Source organism: Rana temporaria, chromosome 2, assembly GCF_905171775.1.
Source record: "Rana temporaria chromosome 2, aRanTem1.1, whole genome shotgun sequence".
NCBI lineage: Eukaryota > Metazoa > Chordata > Amphibia > Anura > Ranidae > Rana > Rana temporaria.
In genome coordinates this window covers 46,087,180-46,113,508 of record NC_053490.1, presented here as the reverse complement: position 1 = coordinate 46,113,508, position 26,329 = coordinate 46,087,180, and the positions used below count along the sequence as shown (strand labels likewise).

The 26,329-nt window shown below is 43.5% G+C and overlaps 1 protein-coding gene across 1 annotated transcript in view; it reads left to right on the top strand.

Annotated features, from left to right (window-relative positions):
• Positions 1 to 13,738: 13,738 nt before the first annotated feature.
• Positions 13,739 to 26,329, top strand: part of LOC120928992 (transmembrane 4 L6 family member 1-like) — a 33,749-nt gene continuing 21,158 nt past the window's right edge. Inside the window, exons 1-2 of the mRNA XM_040340155.1 lie at positions 13,739 to 13,903; positions 24,784 to 24,966. Of these exons, the coding sequence (XP_040196089.1) occupies positions 24,796 to 24,966 (171 nt within the window). The 5' untranslated portion in view covers positions 13,739 to 13,903; positions 24,784 to 24,795. The remainder of the gene's footprint in view (positions 13,904 to 24,783; positions 24,967 to 26,329) is intronic.

Here is a 26,329-nt window from a genome sequence, read left to right as displayed (position 1 = left end):
AATAGCACTCGTTCAAATCTATGTGACTCAAAGCTGTAGCGACTTTGATAAGGTACCTGCACCATTCTGATGCGACTTCTGGATCAAAGCCACACCACAGTCGCACTAAAGCTGCATCTCAAAATCACACCCTGAATCAGGTGACATTGGAGTTGCACCAGTGGAAACGCAGCCCTATACGCATAGGTGTGTTTCACTCACAAAGATTGGCCTAATCTCATTCAAAGGGTCAAATGAAATTGCTTTTTGGCAGAGGCACATATCCTTTTTCACTGTCTCCAAGATTCCAAATAGAGCCATTATCATTTGCACTGACACCCTGCTGCAATTTCATTTTATATACATACATTATTCAAAATCAGTCTCATCAAAATATTCGCATAGACAAAAAAGGTAAAAAGTTAAGTTCTGAAAAGTTCGTTTGTAAGGTATTCAGACAGGTTAAAACAAAAGACATAAAACGCTTAGCATTTCTGGCAGTAGGACCAGCTCTGTCTACCATACAAGAAATAATATTCACCCAAACTTTAAACTTTCTCACACTCGGGCACCATCTGTTAGGGAAATATTCATACCTCTCTCAAATATATAAAATAAGTGAATAAAACCTTTTGTCTATATAAAAATTAAAACAAAGAATAGCAGTGATAAAAAGAGAATATTATTACATTTATTGATACAGAAAAGAAACTTGTATTAATCTGATATTAGTAACAATAACATAAATGATACCACCTTTAAAACAAAGATGTTACCAATGATACACAATAATACAAATAGGAATATTGCTTTAATGGACACATCAGTATATCAGGACAAGTCGTAGGAAAGGAAAAGTTACAGAACCCGAACGTCGGTGCGCAGGCGCCGTATAGAGCCGCACCGACGTTTGGGTCTTTTCGGCAACCTGTGACGCGCAGTATGCGCCGTTCGGAAGCCTGTCAATCACAGGCAGTGCTTGGGAACGCCCACTCCCGCGGGATCGCCGTGAGGTCAAAATGGTAATAACGAGGTATGTCCTGAGAAAAAAAACAAAAAACAACGGCATTCTGTCGGTAGGATGGTGCGACTCCGTGTGATGTCAGAATTTCTTTTGGGGTGAACCTCCACTTTAAGTGAACCAACAATGCACTAGCTTAAAGGAGCCTATTTAGAAAATAAAAAACAAACCTTTACAACCCCTTTAAATATCAGGATTGCATTACATACAGAGTGCAGAGTTCAGGGGGGGGGGGTACACACAGGGTGCAGAGTTGTCACTTGTAAACACAGAAACCAGACTTCTGTGTTTACAAGTGATTGTGGTGAGCAGGCACCAAAGGGTCTGAGCCAGAGGTGGTGTAACTGAGTTCCACCAAGTTCCACCTGAAAAAATGCCCCGATAATACCCATTTTGGTAAAACATAAAAGATGATGTTACGTAGTGTAAATAGATACCTAACATGTCACGCTTTAAAATTGTGTACGCCTGCAGAGTAGTCTCATACTAGGGTACCTAAAAATCTTCATAGGCAACGGTTCAGAAGCCTTTACAGGTTACCAGTTTGGAGTTACACAGAAGGTATGGCACTACAATTATTGCTCACGCTCTGACATTTGAGGGGATACCTCACATGTGTGGTGCGATCACTCTTTACTTTTGTGTAAGGAACCTACGCTTTTGCACATTAGCACATTGGGGGGGGGGGGCATTACATGTTTTACTTTTATTTATTTTACACCGTATCAGTGAGAGAAATAGTGACCCCAAGAGCCAGATAAAGGCAAGCAAAGGGTCAGGTCCACGGGTCGTAGTTTGGAGACCACTGGTCTAGGATTAAAATAATTAGCATAAAACAGGAAGACGAAAGGAGATACCAAATCACAACCTGATAAGTTCAATACAACAGAAAGTATATATTTGGCCAGATTCTCAAAAGAGATACGACGGCGTATCTCCAGATACGCCGTCGTATCTCTGAGTCTGGCCGGTCGTATCTATGCGCCTGATTCTTAGAATCAGTTACGCATAGATTTCCCTTAGATCCGACTGGCGTAAGTCTCTTACGCCGTCGGATCGTAACTGCATATTTACGCTGGCCACTAGGGGCGTGTACGCTGATTTACGCTTAAAAATATGTAAATCAGCTAGATACGCGAATTCACGAACGTACGCCCGGCCGATGTAGTACAGATACGCCGTTTACGTTAGGCTTTTCCCGGCGTAAAGTTACCCCTGCTATATGGTGGCGTAAGTGCGGCGTACCAATGTTAAGTATGGCCGTCGTTCCCGCGTCGAATTTTGAATTTTTTACGTTGTTTGCGTAATTCGTCCGTGAATGGGGCTGGACGTCATTTACGTTCACGTCGAAACCAATGACGTCCTTGCGGCGTACTTTGGAGCAATGCACACTGGGAAATTCCAAGGACGGCGCATGCGCCGTTCGTGAAAAACATCAATCACGTCGGGTCAGGGTTAATTTACATAACACACGCCCACCTCTTCACAATTTGAATTAGGCGGGCTTACGCCGGCCTATTTACGCTACGCCGCCGCAACTTTTTTTTGAGAATACGGCACTTGCCTGTAAAAGTTGCGGAGGCGTAACGTAAATAGGATACGTTACGCCCGCACAAACATACGCCATTCTACGTTAATCTACCACATTGTATATAGGTGGGACGGAACATTATCATACTGGAGCTTCATGTGATAAAAGTTTTGGCACCTATTCACATTGCATGAAAATTAATGGTGTCAAAAGTTTGTACCAGTGCAGTGTGACAAAACAAAGTGCTGGTATTCCAAAGATAAGCCATTGATAATCATTTGTGTTAAAGATAGTTTAGAGTTTCGAGAGGAAGCATAATGCCTGGTGAGATTAGTAATAGCAGCTGTAGATGATAGGAGACCCTTTGTCTGAGGAGCTTTCATGGAATGTGTGGAATGAGAACCAGATCTCAGGTTGGCTATCAAAGAGTGAAAACACAGAGCTAAGCTGACTAGACATAAACTCCAGGTTATATTCTGAACTCATACAGGCAGTGCTTTAAGTGGGCCGGAACGCGGCGGTACTCAGTACCGCCACTTCCAAAAATGGCCCTCGAGAGTACCAGCACCTCTCCGTGCGCCCAGTACGTGGGTTTCCGGTACCGGAACGCAGCGGAGAGCTAGCTACAGCATTGTAGTCAGGGGCGTCTCCAGGGTGGGGCCTGAGCGGGCCACGTCCCCCCCAAATTTACTGTGTGCCCCCCCAAGTAATGTTGTCTGTTTGTATTGCAGACAGACCGCGAAACAATAGCCGCCGCGGCTGTCCACGATCTGTCTGCGGCGCTGAATGACGGAATCATGACTGTTATTGTCATGTGACGTCGCCACAGTGCCGCTAATTATCATGGGAGTTGTAGTCTCCGCGGCCGTGCGGGCGGCGTCGGCTACGTGCTTGAGTCAAGCTCAGCCTGCTCCCGGGGGGTGGAGACGAGTCAGTCAGTTACTGTGTGAGCAGCGGAGCCAGGCCGCGTGCTAGACCAGACCTCCCATTTGCCCGCCGACTTCAGTGCCTGCCTCGCTCTGCTGCCACAAGGTAGGTCAGGAAAAAACGTAATTTGATGGCAATTGGAAATACCATTTTATTGGTGGTGATGGACAATTTTCATTTCTGTTAGCTCCCTCCCTCCATGTTACCTCCATGAGAGCTCATTATATATATATATATCAGTATTGGGGGGGGGGGGAGCATCGGCGCCTAATAGAGTACCGGCACCTCTTTTGGCCCACTTAAAGCACTGCATACAGGGGATTCTGTGGTGGGATATTATCTTTATATGGTCATGTATCTAAGCTAGGGGAGAAGAAAACTGTATTGAAAAATATATTGAAATGATATTGAAGAGAAAGGGAAAAAATGGCCCACTCTCAGTGGTCAGAAAAAAAAAATGCCCTGACATTAGTGGTCATCTATAGTTGCAAAAAAAATACCCCAGTGCCAGTGGCAGGAAAACTGCCCCAGTATCAGTGGGAAGCTGTACAACTGCTCAGGGACAGCTTGGCAATGTGGCTCCCAATTTACTCTAATTACTGCTGCTACAGTTAATTGAGGGAACCATGGATGCCAACATGTACTGTGACATACTGAAGCAGAGCATGATCCCCTCCCTTCAGAGACTGGGCCGCAGGGCATTATTCCAACATGATAACGACCCCAAATACACCTCCAAGATGACCACTGCCTTGCTAAAGAAGCTGAGGGTAAGGCTGTATTCACACCTAGGCGTACAAAATCGCGGCGTTTTGTCCCGCGAATTGCGGCGACAAATTGTGGCGTTTTGTACCGCGATTTGCGGCGACAAAACGCCGCGTTTGTGAATGCAGCCTCACCCCCTCTGTGGAGATGGTTCACATCTCCTATGCCGAACGCCGAAAGCCGCCGTGAAAAAAAGGTCCGGGACTTTTTTTCAGGCGGCAGGCGTTCGGCGTGGAGATGTGAACCATCTCCATAGAGGGCAATGTGTTTTCATCCCTCCAGCGTCTCGGGGCTGCTGCGGCGTCACACTACAGGCGACAAAACGCCTAGGTGTGAATGGGGGCTAAAGGTGATGGACTGGCCAAGTCTGTCTCCAGACCTAAACCCTATTGATGAGCATCTGTGGGACATCCTTAAACAGAAGGTGGAGGAGCGCAAGGTCTCTAACATCCACCAGATCCGTGATGTCGTCATGGAGGAATGGAAGAGGACTGAGTCCAGTGGCAACATGTGAAGCTCTGGTGACCTCCATGCCTAATACACACGACCGGTTTTCCCATCGGAATAAACTCTGACGGTTTTTCCGACGGAATTCCATTCAAGCTGTCTTACATACACACTGTCACACGAAATTCCGACCGCCAAGAACGCGGTGACGTTCAACACTACGGCGAGCAGAGAAAAATTAAGTTCAATGCTTCTGAGCATGCGTCGACTTGATTCTGAACATGCATGGTTTTTAGTCCATCAGAATTGCAACCGAAAATCCTGCTAGAAATGTTTTTCATCAGAAAAATTGAGAACATGTTCTCTATCTAATTTCCGACTGAAAAAGTCCGCTGGGGCCTACACACGGACAGAATATCCAATGAAAAGCTTTCATCTGACTTTTTCCGTCGTAAATTCCACTCGTGTGTACAAGGCATTAATGGGTTAAAGGCCACACAAAATATTGACACTTTAGGCCCAATTTGAACATTTTCACTTAGGGGTGTACTCACTTTTGTTGCCATCAGTTTAGACATTAAGGGCTGTGTATTGAGTTATTTTGAGGAGAAAGCAAATTTTCACTGTTATACAAGCTGTACACTCACTACTTTACATTGTAGCAAAGTGTAATTTCTTCAGTGTTGTCCCATGAAAAGATAGAATAAAATATTTACAAAAATGTGAGGGGTGTACTCACTTTTGTGAGATACTGTATCTTTAGTTTAATGTTGTGAGGCCACCCGCTGGCCATAGCAGGTAATGAAGATACGTCAATGTTGACATTCCTTGCTTGTAAGGATTAAACTTTTTTTCATGCAAAACTTTTTTTATACTTTAACCACTTCAATACCCGCCCATTGTCATTTGACGTCCACAGATGGGATCTCCCATCCTGGGTGGACGTTAAATGACGTCCTGGGCTTTGCGGGTGAATATCTGAATGATGCCTGCAGCCAGAGGCATCATCCAGATATTCTTTTGTTCTGCCGGCGATTCTGCGCAGCATAAGAACGATCATAGCGGCGGTTCCGCCGCTTGATCGTTCTTACAGGCGGCGGGAGGGGACATCCCCCCCTCCCGCCGCCATCCGGTGCTTCTCCGGGCTCTCCCGTGCCTTCGGGGGCCCGGAGAAAGAATCGTCCAGCGCTCGCAGGAAGCATAGAGATGACTGGTGACCAGATGGTCACCAGTCATCTCTATGACCGTCGGAGGACCCGGGCGCGATGTGATTACGTCACGCCCGGGTCCCCGTAAGTAAACAAAGCCGCGATTGCGGCTAGTAAGCAACAGTATTCATGAGATCGGTGAATTTTTTTCCACCAATCTCATGGTTTCCAGCCTGGGGGAGAGATGCAGGGTCTTATTGACCCCGCATCTCTCCATAAAGAGTACCTGTCACACACATTCCTATTACAAGGGATGTTTACATTCCTTGTAATAGGAATAAAAGTAAAAAAAAAAAAAAAAAAAATTAGAAAAGAAGTGTAAAAAAGAAAACAATAAGTAAAAAAATAAATAAAAGAATAAAAAAAAAAATTAAAACGCCCCTGACCCCGGTAGCTCGCGCGCAGTAGCGAACACACACGTAAGTCCCGCCGACATATGTGAACGCCGTTTAAACCACATATGTGAGGTATCGCCGCGTGCGTTAGAGTGCCGGCAACAAATCTAGAACTAGATCTCCTCTGTAAATCTAAACTGGTAACCTGTAAAAAAAAATTAAAGCGTTGCCTATGGAGATTTTTAAGTACCGAAGTTTGGCGCCATTCCATGAGTATGCGCAATTTTAAAGCGTGACATGTTAGGTATCTATTTACTCGGTGTAACATAATCTTTCACATTATACCAAAAAATTGGGCTAACTTTACTGTTTTGTTCTTTTTTTAATTCATGAAACAATTTTTTTCCAAAAAAAGGGCGTTTGAAAAATTATTGCGCGAATACCGTGCAAGATAAAATGTTGCAATGACCGTCGTTTTATTCCCTAGGGTGTCTGCTAAAAAAACATATATAATATTTGGGGGTTTTGCGTAATTTTCTAGCAAAAGAATAATGATTTTTACATGTAGGAGAGAAGTGCCAGAATAGGCCCGTTAATGAGGTGTGTATAAAAGCCCTGTATGGAAGTGGTTAAACTGGGGAAACAATGGTTCAGCATGGACCAGCAGAATTTCAATCAGTGTGTGACCGTTCCCACTGGACAGAAGTCAATCAAACGAGACACGTGCGTGGCTACTTTTAGGATTCATGGTGATGGGTGTGATGTTTCTCCTGCTTTTAATGTGCTTTTGGAACAACCAAAATCCTAATGACTTTCATTAAGCAGGACACATGGCAATTCAGAGGTTGCTCTTCATCTGCCTTGTGTTGCGCTGTGTTTTTGTCAGATGCAGCATGTCCTATTAAAATGCGTTAGAGCGGCAGACAAAGAGGGTCAAACATCGACTTTGGAAGATTTCACCCCCTTCAGGACCAGGCCATTTTTTTTGCACTGTACTACTTTAACCACTTAACCCCCGGACAATATTGCTGGTCAAAGACCAGAGCACTTTTTGCGATTCGGCACCGCGTCGTTTTAACTGACAAATGCGCGGTCGTGCGATGTGGCTCCCAAACAAAATTGGCGTCCTATTTTCCCCACAATTAGAGCTTTCTTTTGGTGGTATTTGATCACCTCTGCGGTTTTTTAGTTTTTGCGCTATAAACAAAAATAGAGCGACAATTTTGAAAAAAAATTATATTTTTTACTATAATAAATATCCCCCAAAAATATATAAAAAACAAATATTTTTCCTCAGTTTAGGCCGATACGTATTCTTCTACCTATTTTTCATTAAAAAAAAATCGCAATAAGCGTTTATTGATTGGTTTGCGCAAAAGTTATAGCGTTTACAAAATAGGGGGTATTTTTATGGCATTTTTATTGATATTTTTTTTTTTACTAGTAATGGCGGCGATACGTCGGCGTAAAGATAAAGCTGGTCTCTAGGTGGCGCATCCCATGCAAAGTATGGACGTCGGAACAAGCGTATCTTTTTACGTCATTTGCGTAAGTCGTACGCGAATAGGGCTGTGCGTAAATTATGTTCACGTCACAGGCATTGAGCCGACGTATCTTTGGGCGTAAATACGACGTGATACTGAGAATGCCCGCGCATGCGCCGTTCTTTCGGCCATGCATCTACATGGGGTCAAGCCTCATTTAAATACAACACGCCCCCTATTGCCTACTTTGAATTACACGCGCTTATGCCGGCCCATTTACGCTACGCCGCTGTAACTTAGGAGGCAAGTGCTTTGTGAATACAGCACTTGCCTCTCTAAGTTGCGGCGGCGTAGCGTAAATACGGTACGCCACGCCCGCGCAACGTAGATCGGCCGTACCTGAATCTAGGCCTAAAAGTGAATATAAAGGAATAGTGATAGTAAAAAAATGTGGACATTGGTGTCAGGAAGAGCAATTTGGCCACACCCAATGTTAGCTGCACCACGCTATGCGCACCACATTACTCCTCTCCTCGGGGCACCCAAAGGTGTCCCAGGCCGCTAAAGTGTTTTGGTTTGGCTGGAAGAAAAGGTGGCAACCCTAGTATGGAGACACATGTGAAAAAATAAAAGAACCATGCGCTATGGAATAGCTAAAGGAGCTAGTTCTAAAACATATAAGCTGCTCCCCCCAAAGTGCAATAATGCTAGCTTTGTCTGATTTGGGGTGCGTAATGATAGGGGGCGCTATGAATAATGTGACATCATGGGTTAGACTAAATCTTGTGCATATGTAAAATAAAGTGCATAGTGCTAATATTAAATGCTATAACATTTCATGATTAATTAATAATCCAGTGCTATAATGACAGTCCATAAATCTTTTGTGGCCACAATGTCTGCCGGCCACCCGCGATCGCTCCACAGAGAGCCAGAACAGGGATCTGTCAATGTAAACAAACAGATCCCCTTTCTGACAGGGAAGTACAGAGTGATCGTCTATTCCTAGTGATCAGGAACAGGGATCTCTCTCCTCCTCCAGTCAGTCCACTACCCCACAGTTAGAAACACCTCCCAGGGTACACATTTAACCCCTTGCTCATCACTAGTGTTCAACCCTTCCCGGCCAGTGTCATTTATACAGTAACGGGTGCATTTTTATAGCACTGATTGCCGTATAAATGTCAGTGGTCCCAATGTCCCAACGCCACAATGTCGCAGTCCCGCTAAAAATCACAGATCGCCGCCATTACTAGAAAAAAATTTTTTATAATAAAAATGCCATAAATCTATCCCCTATTTCGTAGACGCTATAACTTTTGCGCAAATCAATCCATATACGCTTATTTCGTTTTTTTTTTACCAAATATATGTAGAAGAATACGTATCGGTCTTTGGGATATTTATTATAGCAAAAAGTAATGAATATTGTATTTTTTTTCAAAATTCTTTGTTTATAGCGCAAAAAATAAAAACCGTAGAGGTGGTCAAATACCACCAAAAGAAAGCTCTACTTGTGGGGGAAAAAAAGGATGTCAATTTTGTTTGGGTACATCTTCGCACGTCCGTACAATTGTCAGTTAAATCGATGCAGTAAAGTATTGCAAAAAATGGCCTGGTCATTAAGGGGGAAAATCTTCTGGTCCTTAGTTAGAATTATGAGATTAAAAGACAATTGCTAGGGCATTAAAAGTTAAAATTCTAAAATTAAAGTCAGAATTTTGGATTTAAAGGTCAGAATTTTGGGCGGCTTTATTGAAACAACGTACTAGAGCGCCATTTCGGACATTAGATACTGTGGGCGCACGTGCTGATTGGCCAGCGGGGGAGCCAATCAGCGGGTCCAGTGGACGTGATGTCTGCCGGGACCCACCAGTTCTTCCTAAGAGAGGCAGAACGATCTGCCTATGTAAACAAGGCAGATCACTGTTCTGACAGGGAAGTACACAGAGATCTTCTGTTCTTCCTAAAAAACAGTGCAAAGCAAAGTAGAGCTTTCTTAAGCAAGCCACAGATTATGCAACTTCTTTCTTTCAACTATGGCTTGAAAGAAAGAATCACTTGATGGATCAAAATTAGTGCTGTCCCTGCTGAATCAAACAAATTTCGACCCATCTATGGCTGGCCTTAGACTAGAAGGAGTCTGCATGTCTTAGGGCAGCCATAAATGGATGGAAATTCAGCCGGTTTTGCGGGAACAAGCCAAATTTGGATCCATTGATGGTCTGGCTGGTTGTACTAAAGTCGATCTATCGATCGATTTTAGTGCAACCAGCCTGTCTTATATTTTAAATGAAAGATAAGGGGTAGTGGCGCTGTCCTACCTATAAGCTACCCGTGCCAGATAGTGGGTAGGGTACCCAATGGGGTAATCAGGTGATAATCCAATAGTGTAAAAAACAAATGTGTAACCGAACTGTAAGTGTATATAAAGTGGGTACAAATAACTATAAAAGCCAGTATCTAAATACTGACACACAGTGAATAAGAATATGCTGTACAGTATAGGCAAATACTAATTGGATATGACACAAGCTGTACTGAAACTATAGTCTATCAGCAATTCTGTGCAAAAATCAAAAAGTATAATACGTGCAATAACAGGCAGTGAATGAGTGATCAACCACACTGGGTGGTAATTGCAATAATTAAACTGTGAGGAAAAAAAGTTAAAAATAGTGGGTAAAAATAGTGGGTGAAGAATCCCAAGGCAGTAATAGTAAATGATCCAAACCATAAAGGAAGGGTCCAGAAAAGTTCATCCAAAAAATCAAAAAATATAAAGGCACTGCACAGGTCCAAGTGTAAATAAACAGTCTCAGAAAATTAATTAATTATTTGGATAAATCAATGCGTTCAAAGGTGCACCTAGGAAAGGTGGGTGATCAGCTTATGCAGTTGTGAAGATTCACGCGGTGGTCCCGGTGCTTCCCACTCCTGGGTCCCCACTCACCAGAGGCACGAACCCCTGCATGGGTAAAGTGCATGTAGTTTTAATCTCCAGCTGCTCCCCGACTTGGCTCAGATTTTCCTTGGCCTCGCTGCGTGGCTTCCCAGATCCAAACGTCACAGGTCCTTTTAATAATCCAGAGTCCTCCAGAAAAACAGACACACTCGCATGGTGTAGTAAGTTTAAAACAGGGGATAATGTATTAGCACTGCCACTGGCGTGCACAATAAGTAAATAAAAAATAGAAATAAAAAATAAGGGATTAAAAAACTAGTGGAACCAAAGGCTCCAATGGACTAAAAAAATGTATAAAACAAAAAACACAAGGAAGCGGCTACCAGGCTGGTAGCAGACCTCCAATCGCCGCACTAAGATTACCCGGAAGTGTCGGCAACAGCCTGGGAACGGCGTGCGTTCCACTGACAGATAGCTGGTAACCGGAAGTGCGTACGGGTGTGCGTGTATCCGCTTTACGCACGTTTCGTGATAATACGTCTTCTGAAGCTGGTAAACGCATACGAGATTGACTGGGACCCATCCACAATATTGGTGCAATATCTGGTGCCAGGTGCACTTATACCAGCTATAGATCACCCTTCACACCATCAGTATCTTTCAGGTTTTCACCACTTTATTTATTTATTTATTTGGATGATTATCCACATATTAGCGCTGTTTTTATCAGTTTGAACACCTGTTCACGTTTATTGATTCTACTAGTTGCATACGAGAACTAGTAACTTATATAGCAGGCTTCAGCATGGAAATAGCCCTCCCACTAAGCGATGATAGCCAATCCGTTCATTTTGGGGGATTCCCATCTAATCAAGCAAGAATGAGATGTGCCTTATTTACATGTTTCCGCCTGAGCATGATAAATCATAACCATATAACAAAGACAATACAATAAAAATAAAAATATAATTATATAATGTGGAAATAAGTAATCAAATAGTGATCATGCAATACTAATAATACTTGCATCTATGTGTAAATGTCTACCCTGACCTCACACCTATGCCGTGAATATCTGGCACGGGTAGCTTATAGGTAGGACAGCGCCACTACCCCTTATCTTTCATTTAATTTTTACTTGTATCCCCTTTGGGGATTACTTTGTGGGGGGCTGCAGTCCGGGATTTCATTTTATTTACTTTATCTAATTTCTGTTGTATTACCATAAGCCTTCATTTAATCCTAAGCGCGGTCTCTCCTTTTCTATTGTCTTATATTTTAATTCTGCGATCACTGCCAGCGGCCATAGCTGTCAGCAGTGATCATTGTATTCTGACGCTAAGGAAACCTCCCGCAGTCAGAATAAAATAGCATACTGGGGAGGATTCCTCCATCAACACTGTCCTGCAGCAGCCCCCAAATAAGCTTTCCCCTTCAGTAATATGCGTACCACATAAAAATGAAAAACAGGCATAAAATATGTGTTGGTGTTTGCCTCACGGTTATTGACCCTGAAGACCGCTCTGTTGGAGAGTCACGCCCTAGGGCGTGACTCTCCAAACACAGCAACCGGAAGTGACGTTTGCGCTCCACGAGGAAGGAACCAGGAAGCCGCCGAGAGGAAATTTAACAGAGCGGTCTTCAGGGTCAATAACCGTGAGGCAAACACCAACACATATTTTATGCCTGTTTTTAATTTTTATGTGGTACGCATATTACTGAAGGGGAAAGCTTATTTGGGGGATTTTGTTCAATAAATTTGCAAAACGTTACTACTCTATATGGGCTTTCTTTTCCTCAAACATGCTGAATATCATTGATATGGTGAAAGTCTGACGAATACGAGAAAGGTGGATTACATGCTGTTTTACATCTACCATCTGGTGAGTGTATCCCCTGAAGGGGTTTCCTTATCCCCCACGTGGTGAACAACAGTGGTGATTGGAGCACATCTTTCTTACCTCAACACTGTCTAGGATCACAGCAAGCGTAGAGTTTGCAGCGCTGCTGCAGGACTGTATTGGACTCTTTGGGAGTCATTCACTACATTTTCTGCTTTATGTACTTTGGACTGTTTTCTTTTTAGCAGCTGCTTTTATCCATGGTATTTTATCATTGATGTTGGACAATTTGAGTGCTCATATCCTAAAGCGCAGAGCTGTACATAAATAAGTTGCGCCTACTATTATTATTATTTCTGTACGTTTTACACCTCCATCAACACTGACTGTGTTTGTGTCAGGCTTCTTGACGACGTCACAACGACGAAACGTACGTCGAGGCGCATCCCGGTCCTGTTTTTCCTTCCGGCCACTTCCGGTTCTGTATACCACAACGGTGGAACGCACGCCGGTTCAACACAGCACGAGAGCGGGACGGCTGCTTCTCATCCTGAGTTTAGTAACAGATGCAGTGTTCCTTCAGTGCTGAGGCAAGACACATTTTAAAGTAAGAGGCCGTTTGGCATATGTTTTAATTATTTGTTTTAATAAAATGGAATTACGCTATGGCCCTACTTTTTCATTTTATTTCTGAATGACACCGTGGTGGAGTAACGACCAGATTCCAGGATTTTCCTCTTGGTATGTACCAGTAAATGAACGCAGATTGTTGATGATATTGTAAGTTTGATCCACTTTGTTTATTGATGAAATATCTATGAATATTGTAATGTTCACGTAAGATCACAATTTTTTACTAATGAACTTTATTTGTCTATGTATGCTTCTTAATAGATGGTATGCAATTGAATTTATTGATTTAGTGCCCCCAACCAATACACACACCACTAACTGTGTTGATGGGGGAATTGAGCGATTTCCTTTCCCTCGACCCGTGGTTGAGGAAAGGAAAATTGCATAATCCATGTATTGTTTTACTCCCATCACCCAACACTAATCCAAAAAATAAGGACCATGTACATTTTTTTTATTTTTACCTATATATTGGTAATATATCTTTGCATGTTTGGCCATATTTGCCTTTAGTATTTCCTCTCATCCTTATTAATAAATTATGACATCAGCACAGTGGGTTAATCAATAAGAAGAGGGAACACTGACCCAGAGAACAGTGCTACATTCATCACTAGGAAAATCAATATCTGGCTATTTGTCAAACCAGCACCCTGCAGAGGGAGTTCAGGGTCCTTTCGAATTCTTTTCAGACAGATCAGTGTTTGCGAACAGTTGGTGACAAAGCTTCATTTTACATCGAACCAAGTACCAGGCTGACCAGTCCCCCCGAGTCCACTCATCACCTAAATCTTTTGTGCCTTGGTTCATCTCTCCTGATTTAACAGGTAGGTAATAACAAATAGATGCAGAATGTATAGCTTATTTCCCCTGGAAATGAAACTTCCCACTATGTATGCATGTCATGTGAAGTATAAATTACATATCTGGATGCAGGTAGACGCCATCACCTGGTCTTATGACGCATACACAAGATCATTTTTCGGCTTGTAAAAAACAACGTTTTTCAGCATCTAGAAAAAACGTCGTATTTTCCACCTTCATCATTAAAACGACGTTGCCTACACATGATCGTTTTAAGAAAATGCTCTAGCAAAGCGCGGTGACGTACAACACGTACAACGGCACTATAAAGGGGAAGTTCCATGAGGATGACGCCACCCTTGGGGCTGCTTTAGCTGATTCCGTGTTAGTAAAAGATGGTTTGCGCTTTTATGTCTGTTACAGCGTGATGAATGTGCTTACTCCATTACGAACGCTAGTTTTACCAGAACGAGCGCTCCCATCTCATAACATGCTTCTGAGCATGCGCAGGTTTTTCACGTCGTTTTAGCCCACACACGATCATTTTTTACAACCCGAAAAACGACATTGTTTAAAACGTTGTTAAAAAATGCAGCATGTTCGAATTTTTTTTTGTCGTTTTTCAGAAGCCGAAAAATGATGTGAAGCCCACACATGATCATTTTAAATGACGTTTTTAAAAAAACTTTGTTTTTTACAAGCCGAAAAATTATCGTGTGCACGCGGCACTAGTCCTAGTCTCCATTTTTGAATATTCTTTTACTTTATGGAAATTTCAGCAGGCAGAGTGGCAAAGGTTACAGGTGGGGGATCTCACTGCTGAAGTCCCCCAGAACCATATGAAGCCATGCAAATGACTCAGTGTCCACTTGGTATCGTTAAATTATGATCATATCCCCCATTATTCTCCTCTTCTCAAGAGAGAATAAATTCAGTTCCTCTAATCTTTCCTCATAGCTGAGCTCCTCCATGCCTCATTGCTAATTGCTTCATCAATGATGTTTGTCTTTTTTTTATGACGTGTAATAGAATTGATGACACATAAAAACACAGAAAATATTAGTATAATGCTGGTGATATTAATACAGTATAACTCTCTTAACATCGTTTAAAGAATTAGTACTCATAGTCTCTATTTTTAGCTTGTTTAAGCTACTAACAGACTCTTTTTCTAAACTTCTTAATGCAAAATTTCCCACAATTATGGGACTATTAGGTATTTAGAGAATGTAAAGTGGCCACTTTTCATTTGTAAATATTGTACATAAAGGGTTTCTAAAAAGTTACAAATTTCGGTGTAAAATAAGATTTATGAAATAGGCTTGTAAATGTTCCCTCCATCCAGGAAAGTCCGATATTACAATACCACTTCAATCATAGTTACATATAGTTAGGCTGAAAAATAAGACACAAGTCCATCTAGTTCTAAGTATAAAATGTATTGGAAACAACTGCTAACACGGCTAATTATGAATGAAAAAGCAAACAACAGAAAAGAAAAACGAAGTGTAGCGCTTAAACCATGTAAATAATGACCTTAGACATGGGGGGAAAGACAATATAAATAGTGCTTAAATGATGAGACGTAAATGTGATCAATATACACATTGAACAGTGGTAATCACATAAATAAATAATGATTATATTGGTCTCGAAGTGAATATAATACAAATAAGTCCATAAAGGGACGGTTACACCCGGTGAGGAGATATATCAATGTGCAATATTATTGCTGTGTTCCTTGAAGTGACGAAAACACCTCCACCAGTATGGGTATCTGATACCAGAAATGGTGGACTTGTGGGGACATACGTCACCAGAAGTCATAAAAGGCTTTGGAATAATAATCCAGGATACTGATGGTGGGAGCTGAATGATAAGCTCATCCGATGGTTATGATGACAAAAGGATTCTTGAACAAAACCTCTCCAAATAGTGTCAAACGATAATTAAGGAGAAAAAGAGAAGGGTGGCCACATAGCGTAAAATTGTAAGGTACAAAATTTATTTAAAACAGCAAATACACTCACATGAAAGCTGTAGAAATCAAGCGTATATACACAGATGAGGTGGCAGTGGAAGCGACCCGACGCGTTTCGTATGAGAATACTTCATCTGGGGTCTACCCCAGATGAAGTATTCTCATACGAAAAACGTCGGGTCGCTTCCACTGCCACCTCATCTGTGTATACACGCTTGATTTCTATAAAATGTATTAACTGCAAAGTTTGCTGCAGGTTAGAAGAGGTTAGCAGTTACTAAATGCCAGGTTTGGGTTTGGGGTAGTGTAGAGTCTTTGAGATGACTCAGAATGGGACATGGCCTTCTATTTTCTGGCCCCGACAGCTTGCAGCACCTTCCTGCCCCTCAAGTTCTGAGGCATCTATACTGGCAGGTCATAACACTAAGTCCCCCTCCCCCACACCTAACTTTTGCTGGTGGTTGAAAAGTCTTCATCTGGATTTACAGCTGACAAATCCTTACAGAAGCACCACTCATCACTGCATCTGCAACCATCCTCATCCCCATCCGCAACTTGCGCCTGCACTCTCTTTCACTACCGTGTCTAAAGCCTGGCCCTCTGGCCTGGATTGGTGTAGTTATTGCTCCGGTCAGTTTTTTTCAAAAAAGAACACTGCTATGGTTAGTATTTCGGTTAGTATTTCGCCGAATGTAATAATGTAGGAGTATTGGGAGTGATGGTTGAGCCTTCCACAGGGGCTCTTACACTTGGGGTGGGAGCTGCAGTACCTGGGCTGTTAGTCAGGGTTAAGAGAAAAGCCTGTGGTGAATGTGCCCCTGGAGTGGCAGTCCAGAGATGCCGAAGCTCGCACAAGTGTTTAGGGGCACTTCGAGTTTTGTCACTTCACTACACACTTTTTTCGCACCTGCCTCTAGGGCCGAGACTTTTAGCTAGGACCAGAGGAATTTTTGATTCCTGGCCGAGAGACTGGCTATTGTACTGCACAATGGCCACTTTTCACTTCTCCCACCTTTATTTTTATTTATTCCCTGTGTTTGTCACTTTTTTGTATCTTTTTGTTTGCTGTTACATGTTTTTGTCACTGTGAATAGTAGGGTGTGGGTCCTGAACGTCTTGGGAGGGGGTGGACATGGCCTTCTGGCTTGGTTCGCCTTCTCTCATGGGGTCTCCCTTCGGGGGAGCCCCACTGAGTACTTGGGTGGGTCTGTTTTGGCAGACCCTCCAGAGAAAGGGGTTCGTCTGGAGCCTAACGCCCCGGGGGATCAGGGTAAGGTCCTTCCTAGGGAGGATCGTGTAACACCCGTTGCATGTTTTGTGTCATTCTTTATGTGGGTGCACTTTTTTTGGCACAGGGTGGAGTTTTTGGGTGTGTTTCACACGCCACTGGCTTTTTAAACTACATCTTTACACCAAACTCCACCCCCTGTACTCTCACCACTATACCCTCACACCAACTTCCACCCCCTGTGCTCTCACCACTACACCTTCACACCAACCTCCACCCCTGTACTCTCACCATTACACCTTCACACCAACCTCCACCCCCTGAACTCTCACCACTACACCTTCACACCAACCTCCTTCAAAATGTTTTCTTTCTTTGTTTTCTTTGTCTGAATTTTTCACTTCCTGTTCCTCCTCAGTAAGGTGTTCAGTAAGCTGTTCTGAATGACTTTCCACCGCTCAGATGATGGTGGAAAGCTTACTGAGATGAAACAGGAAGTGAGAAATTCAAACAAAGAAAAAAAACATTTAGAAGGGAAATGGAAGAAAAAGGTAAGTGAACCAACAATGCACTAGCTTAAAGGAACCTATTTAGAAAAAAATAAATAAACAAACCTTTACAACACCTTTAAAGCGCTTTACACATAAATCTAAGGTCCCGAACTCACATGCATACATACACATACTAGGGCCAATTTAGACAGAAGCCAATTAACCTACCGTCTTTTGGGGTGTGGGAGGAAGCGCAGACACAGGGAGGCCATACAAACTTCAGATAGGTAGTGCTGCAGTTGGGATTCGAACCAACGACCCCGATGCTGCTAGGAACAGCTAACCACTTAGCCACTGTGCTTCTTCTGTGTTGCTGTTTAATCAGTTTTGGACCGCCCACCACACATTTACTGTGTCAGGGTGGACCGGCTGTGTGAAATTCGATTTTTTGAAAAAAAAAATATTGGATATGTTATAGCAGAAAGTAAAAAATATTGTTTTTTTTTTTTTCAAAATTGTCGGCTTTTTTTGTTTATAACATAAAAAATTTAAACTGTAGAGGTGATCAAATAGCACCAAAAGAAAGCTCTTTGTTTTGATACCGTGTTGCATGAACGCGATTACCAGTTAAAGTAGCACAGTGCCAAATTGCAAAAAAAATTCTGGCCAGTGGTTAAGAATTCCCTTCACTTTTTGTGCGCTGAAAAATGTGTTCTCAGGGTAGCGAGCCAGGGAAAATCTCTAACTTCTAAAATGTGGGAACCCAAGATATAAAATAATCCTAACAGGGGTGTTTAACCTTACCCATTCTACCAAAAAATAAAAGTTCACTTCACTTTTTGTGCGATGAAAAATGTGTTCTCAGGATAGCGAGCCAGGGAAAATCTCTAATTTCTAAAATGTGGGAGCCCAAGATACCAAATAATCCTAACAGGGGTGTTTAACCTTACCCACTCTACCAAAAAATAAAAATAAAAGTTTTGACTATACACTCTAAAGTTTAGACAAGATTATATGATTGGGTTTAGAGCTACGTAAAACTTAAGATAACCAAAAATAAATGTATGAATGCATTAACCATAGACATAAAATAAATGAATGAATGTATCAATGCATAAACCATAGAAATATATATATTTTATAGACCATAAACAGACTTTAGTTTCTATAAACATAAAGCGCATAACACATCGTATACATTAATTATGATATACAGTGTTTGAGGAGTCCAGGTCTAAACTACTTTATCTTTTTGAAAGCATGACCTCTTCTTCATAAACTTTCCCCACTGATTAATTGTATAGTTCAAAAAGAAATAAAGGGGAACTTACTTTATTTTATATGCTGTCTATATCTAGAAAGCAGAACAATTTTAAACATTTAAAACAATGTGCTAACTATCAGTTGCAATAAACAAAATGTTTTCTGTATTTTCTTTAGCCAGCTAAACTATTCATACAATGTATACCTTGAAAGTGAAATTTTTCCAGACCTTGCAGCTGCAGCGAGGCCTAGGAGAATGTGGCCCCACAATGTTCCAGAAAATAATGTTCCAGAAAATAATGTTTTGCGTGGAATTTATACATTTAAAACATTATAAGCCGGATTCAGGTAGAGTGGCGTATATTTGAGCGGGCGTAGCGCATCTCATATGCGCTATGCCGATGTAACATAGAAAGGCAAGGCCAGTATTCACAAAGCACTTGCTCCCTAAGTTACGGCGGCGTAGCGTAAATGGGCCGGCGTAAGCCCGCCTAATTCAAAGTAGGCAGGTAGTGGGCGTGATGTAGGGCCGAAGGAATGGCGCATGTGCGCGCATGCTCAGAATGACATTGCATATACTCCCTAAGATACGACGGCTCAATGCCTTCGACGTGAACGTAACCTACGCCCAGCCCCATTCACGTACGACTTACGTAAACGACGGCGCATCCGTGGACTTACGCGGCGTATTAATAGATACGTCGGCGTAAGTTCTTTCTGAATCCGGCCCAGAATGTATAAATCTATTTTCACTCAAAATATAGTCGCATAAACGGACTTGAACCAAAGTAAATTTTTCCAACAACAAACAGCAATAAAAACAGTTGTATTTAATAAAAGGTGAGGATGCATTATTTTTAGCATATTTGTAGTCACTAGGACAGGATATGAGGAGAAATCTCTCCAAAAGACACAGGAAACAGATAGGTGGATGTGTCCCAGGGCCTTAGGCAAGATGGGTTTGTCCCAGGGTCTTATTCTAGGTTGGTCTGACCAGGATCGTATACAAGGTGTGCCTGCCCAAGGATCTTATGCCAGGTGGGTGTGCCCTGGTTTCTTATGCTGGGTAAGTCTGACCCAGAGTCTTATGCTAGGTGGGTTTGACCAAGGGTCTTTTTCTAGATGGGTCTACCCCAACATCTCTTGCTAAGTGGGTCTGCCCTGGAGTCTTAGCCTGGGTGGATCTGACTCAGAGTCTTATCATTGATGGATTTGGCCTAGGGTCTTATTCTAGGTGGTTTTTCCCTACAAATCTTATGCTAAGTGGGCCAGCCGTGGAGTATTATCCTAGGGGGGGGTCTGATCTCGGGTCTTATACTGGGTGGATCTGCCCTAGGATCTCATGCCAAGTGGGTCTGCCCTGGGGTTCTATACCAGGTGGGTATGACCCAGAGTCTTATCATAGATGGGTTTGACCAAGGCACTGTACACACGACCAAACATGTCTGCTGAAACTGGTCCGCGGACCAGTTTCAGCAGACATGTTCGGTCGTCTGTACAGCCGAGCGGACAGGTTTCCAGCGGACATTTGTCCACCCGACCGTTTTCGAGCGTACAAATGTTTCTTAGCATGTTAAGAAACATGTACTCTGGAATCCTGTCCGCCGGACATGTTCGGTCGTCTGTACAGACTTACCGTACATGTCCGAGCGGCCGCCATCCCTCGCATGCGTCGAATCACTTCGACGCATGCGTGGAAGCATTGAACTTCCATGGCCACGCACGTCGCCGCGTCATCATCGCGGCGACGGCGCGGCCTCGTCACCGCGTATCGTGTACGCGCGGATTTCTGTATGATGGTGTGTACAGCCATGTACGAGGCCTAAGGGTCCTGTTCTAAATGGGTCTACCCCAAGATCATATGCTAAGTGGGTCGGCCCTGGTGTTTTATCTTAGGTGGGTCTGACTCAGAGTCTTTACTTGATGGGTTTGACCCAGGGCCTTTTTTAGATGTGTCTGCCCCATGATCTTATGCTAAGTGGGTCTGCCCTGGAGTCTTATCCTTGGTGGGTCTAAATCAAAGTTTTATCCTAGGTTAGTCTAATCCACGGTCTTATACTAGGTGGATCTGCCCTAGGACCTTTTGCTGTAAGGGTTTGCTTTGGGGTCTTATTCTGGGTAGGTCTGACCTAGGGTCTTATGTTTGATTGCTGAATAGTTGGGATGGATTATAGGTTCTTGATTATCTCTGCACGTTGCCAAGTAAATTAATTATCTGCCAAACACAAGGGTTTCATTTATTATGGTTTGTTTGACAAGTGAAGAGATCAATATAAAATAATTATTGCTTAAGACTCACAAAGAGGGATGCACTGAAAAACAAACGTTAAGCAGAATTTCCACTCACTATGCAGTTATTTGTTAAATACCGGTAATTATTTCCTGAACCTCTGTCATTTAAAAAAAATCTTTTTATTGAATTTTAGATAAAAATACATACAAGCTGGAAATGATTCATGCAGAATCAAAATCATTAATCTCACCAACTGCATACAGTTAATAATTAATAATAATAATTAAAAAGAAATTGAGTGTTTTCACTAAACTGTACTGTGTACTATGTAAACATTAATGTTAAAATGAAAACCAATGCAAACATTCATATTCGGAGCAGAATAAAAGAGAAAATTGATGCAGCTCTGTAGTGCAAGGAGCATACTGATTGGAAGACTGAGCATAGTGACAAAGAGATGACCTCATCGGTTTGCTGTTTCTCATTTCTCTGTCCAGTCACAAGGTGCAGGTGGGGAGGAGACCTGTAGGTGAAAGTGAAACCGCAGAAAATATCAGGTTCACAAGCAGAAGTCCACCCCAAAAATGTAATTTATGATTGGGTTGGAACTAGCTAAATGCCCAACTGAGCTTTCATTTTAAATCCGCAAAATACATCCCAAGTGCATCAAGGTGTGAATCCTTGAGCTGGCCATAGATGGGTCGAAATTCAGCCGGTGCAGCAGGGAAAGGCCCAAATTTCATTCCATGTGTGGCCACACCCACTCGACAGAAGATGATCTAACGATCAACTTCTGTTGAATGAGAAGGTTGAAAAATATTTCTTGATCAGTCGCAGTGTTTTCTGACAGTGGAGGAGTCTTTGCTGTCAGAATACAAGGCCTCAGCTGGGAGAATTCTACCTCGATTGTGTGGACAGAGGCATTCATTCCTATGGCCAGCCTTAGGCCCCGTACACACGGTCGGACAAAACCGATGAGAATGGACCGAGGTTCAGTTTCATCGGTCCAAACCGACGGTGTGTATAGCCCATCGGTCTGTTTTCCTTAGGTCTAAAATTTTAAAACATGCTTCAAAACCGAACCGATGGACCACTGCCCGATCGGTCCAAACCGATGGTTAGTACAGAAAAGCATCGGTTCAAAACCCACGCATGCTCAGAATCAAGTCGACACATGCTTGGAAGCATTGAAATTTGTTTTATTCAGCACGTCGTGTGTTTTACGTCACCGCGTTCTGACCCGATCGGTTTTTGGAACGATGGTGTGTACACACATCAGATCATCAGGCCACTTCAGCGGTGAACCGATGAAAACGGTCCGTCGGACCATTCTCATCAGTTTTGTCCGACCGTGTGTACGGGGCCTCAGAGTTGTTGTTTTTTTTGCCTATAGCTCTCCAGTTTACACAGCTCTGACTTGATCCTTCTCTTCTGGGGTCAAGCACTCTGGTCTCCTCCTCTTCTCCATGCGCCACCATAAGAAGCTGCTTCCTATGGTGGCACACATGCGGGTCTAATCCTGAGCAGGGCTGTGTGTGTCTATTGACACATACAGTGCAGCTTGGCCCCACCCCCCGCTCCCTCATCACTGGATGTGATTGATAGAAGCAGGAGTTCAGTGAGGAGGGACAGAGAGAGAGCCGCACTGATGTTCTTGGCCACAGCTCTGGATTGAGATTGGGTTCAGGTAAATATCTAGAGGGGGGGGGGGCTGGAGATGGAGCTGAGTTTTTTTACCTTAATGCAGAGAATGCAGTGTGATGGGTTGACTGCACTTGCATGCATGCATTGGAATGACATCATCCCGCACTGGCAAATCCAGATGGCCAAAGACCAGCACATGGGAGAAACCAGGGAAAGATGCCATCGCCAGAGAGGGTCATCAGACCATTGGAAAATAGGTGAGTATCCCTGACTTTAGTTCCATTTTAAAGTTCAGTTGGGCTTTGAACCCTTGTCGACAGCATAATAAATATATGGAACAGCAACAGACTTTAATGTCCAACTGCCGTACGTATGCTTTCACAGTGGCCAGAGGTTGAGTGATGAGAGCACACTCAATGTGCAGCGCACTGACTGAGCAGTCACCAACAACACTCGGTCACGGCTCCTGGTCAGAAGCCAGCGGCACAGACTTCCAACCATGTGAGCGCCAATAACAGCAGTTACAAGATGCAAAAGCTGTGCCACCTCCTGGGCATTAAAGCCCACCTAAAGGGCCAACAAGAGATCAATTACCAATAAAGGGGTGTTCCAGCCTGTTTTTGAGTTTATTAAAAGTCAGCAGCTACAAAAAGTGTAGCTGCTGGCTTTTAATAAAAAGACTTACCTGCTGCACAGTTCCAGCGACGCGCCGGCCGGGGCTTCGCTCCTCGCCCCCCTCTTCATTCCTAGTGTGGGCACCCGGCAGTGACAGCTTTCGGCTTCACGGCCGGGCACCCATTGCGCATGCGCGAGCGGGACTGCGCATGCGCGAGCGGCGCGGTTCGATTGGACATGCGCTCGCCTACAGGGAGGGGCTGCAATAAGGCGATTAAGCTATTCGCCTTACCAGCCCCTCGGTGGAAGTGGGACAGGAAGTCCCACTCCTCCTGAAGCCCCCACTCCCCCCCCCCCAAAAAAATGACATGCCAAATGTGGCATGTAAGGGGGCAAGGAGTGGATTAAGCGGAAGTTCCATTTTTAGGTGGAACTCCGCTTTAAGGACCTCTTGCTGAAAATGTCATGTTCTTGCCTGGCACAATGATTCTCCAGCTTTAATATCTTCACTGATCTCTGCTTCTCTTGAACTGCAACAGTGCTTGCATGCACCTTGTTTGCTGATGTCATGCTTACCCCTAACGCAGGTGGTCAGGCACTATAGCTGACTTCTGTGTTCTTCACCTATAGCAGACACTTTTCTCATAAGACAAGCAGGCCTACTGGTGCTCGGTTGCCCCCAGGACTTGTACACAATGCTATCGTGCCTGTCTACCACGCTGGGACAGGCACAAACTGAACACAGCAAACAGGTACTTGCGGTTGGCAGACAGGCAGAGTGGTTCAATGACAGTCCAGGTACAAGGCAGGCAAGGTTCAAATTTGCAAGGTTCAAATCCGTATTCAAAGGGCAGACCGAGTTCTGAGCATAGTCGAAATCTGATCTGAGGTTCTCAAAGAAGGAATCCAATCTAGCAGAAGAGGGCAGACAAACAGGGAGCTTGGGGCAAGTATAACAAACGCAATATCACAAGCATAAGACTGCAGGCTTGGCTGGCTTAAATCAGGTTTGGTCTCCACCCAGAGTCTGGCCACAAATCTATCAGCTTGCAGGTGGACAAACAGACCGGGAGAATGTATCACAGCTAAAACCAGGATGCTGAAATGAGACCAGCAGCTACTGTATCAAGGATCAGAAGCGCTACACGCTACTGACAGTTGATCTGAAGTTAAAAATTAAGATGATTCTTCTGATAACTCATTCAACTTGTAGTTTTTACTAGATAATTGAATGTGGCAAGCGGTGGTGCTTCTACAAAGAGGACTCATCTTTCAAATGTGTCTGGGACAGTAGGATATCTAACTGTAGTCCTATATGTTCATATACAAGTGTCTCAAGCTTGCTAGCTCTCACAAGTGAAAGATGCAAATGTTGAGGATTTTGTGGAATATGAAGGAGATGGTATAACTAATGAACTAACGGATTCTCATCACAATTATTGTTTCAGGCTAACCAGAAAATGTGCACGGGGAAATGCGCAAAGCTTATTGGGAAACTCCTCTTCCCATTGGGAATCCTTGCTATTACTGCTAACCTTGTCCTGTTCTTCCCAAATGGAAAGATCATAGAGGCAGAGCAGATAACAGACTTTGTATGGTATTTCCATGGAATCGTTGGAGCTGGATTACTGGTAAGAGCAAAATTATATTTTACTGGGAAGGAAAATAATGGCCCAGATTCAAGAAGCAATTGCGCCCGTGTAACCATAAGTTACACGGCGCAATTGCTTACTTGCTCCTGTGTAACGAGTGCTCCTGATTCAGGAACCTCGTTACACCGACTGCAGCCTAAAATCTGCGCGGCATAAGGCTCTTATGCCTCGCAGATTTTAGGCTGCATTCTTGCGTGTGCCGCTAGGGGGCGCTCCCATTGTTATCAGCGTGTAGTATGCAAATTGCATACTACCAACTGATTCACAAACTTGCGCGGGCCCCGCGCAAGCCAGGTACAGAGTTTCTGTACGGCAACTTTAGCGCAAGGCTGCCCCTTCTAATAGTAGGGGCAGCCAATGCTAAAGTATAGCTGCCGCTCCCGCGACGTGAAATTTGAATTTCACGTCGTTTGCGTAAGTGATTCGTGAATGGCGCTGGACGCCATTCACGTTCACTTTGAAGCAAATGACGTCCTTGCGACGTCATTTGCCGCAATGCACGTCGGGAAAGTTTCCCGACGGAGCATGCGCTGTACGCTCGGAGCGGGAGAGCGCCTAATTTAAATGATTCCCGCCCCCCGCGGGATCATTTACATTGTGCGCGCTTACGCCGGGCAAGTTTGCCGGCGCGCCCTCGCAATTTACGGAGCTACTGCTCCGTGAATCGAGGGCAGCGCAAAATATTTGCGGGGGCGCAGGGCAAAATCGTTGCCCTGCTCCCCCGCAAATATCGCGCAGATGTACCTGAATCTGGGCCATTATGTTTATTGAAAGAAGAATATACTGTATGATAAACTTTGCTTTGCTTATACTATGGCCTCATGAACATGGGTGTTTGCCCAGCTCTTCTGAACGCCTTTTCTCCAGGCAGGAGAAAAGCAGCATAAAAAAATGCACAGAAAGCTGTAGGAGCATCAAGCATTTGGGAATTAATACATCCTGTTGGCCGTAATATTCATTTATTCTAGCCATTGAAATGAATGCGCACTCAAGCGCTGAACGTGACTGATGTTTAGATGCATTTAGAAGTGTTTAGATGCATTTGGGCCTTTTTTTTCTGCCTCTAAACGCCTGTAAAAGCCTGGGGCCCAGATTCAGGTAGGATATACGACGGCGTATCTCCAGATACGCCATCGTATCTCTGAGTGTGAGGCGTCGTATCTTGGCGCCTGATTCAAAGACTCAGATACGCCAGAATTTGTCTAATATATGACCAGCGTAAGTCTCCTACACCGTCGTATCTTAACTGCATATTTACGCTGGCCGCTAGGGGCGTGTATGCTGATTTATGCCTAGAATATTTAAATCAGCTAGATACGCCTATTCACGAACGTACGCCCGG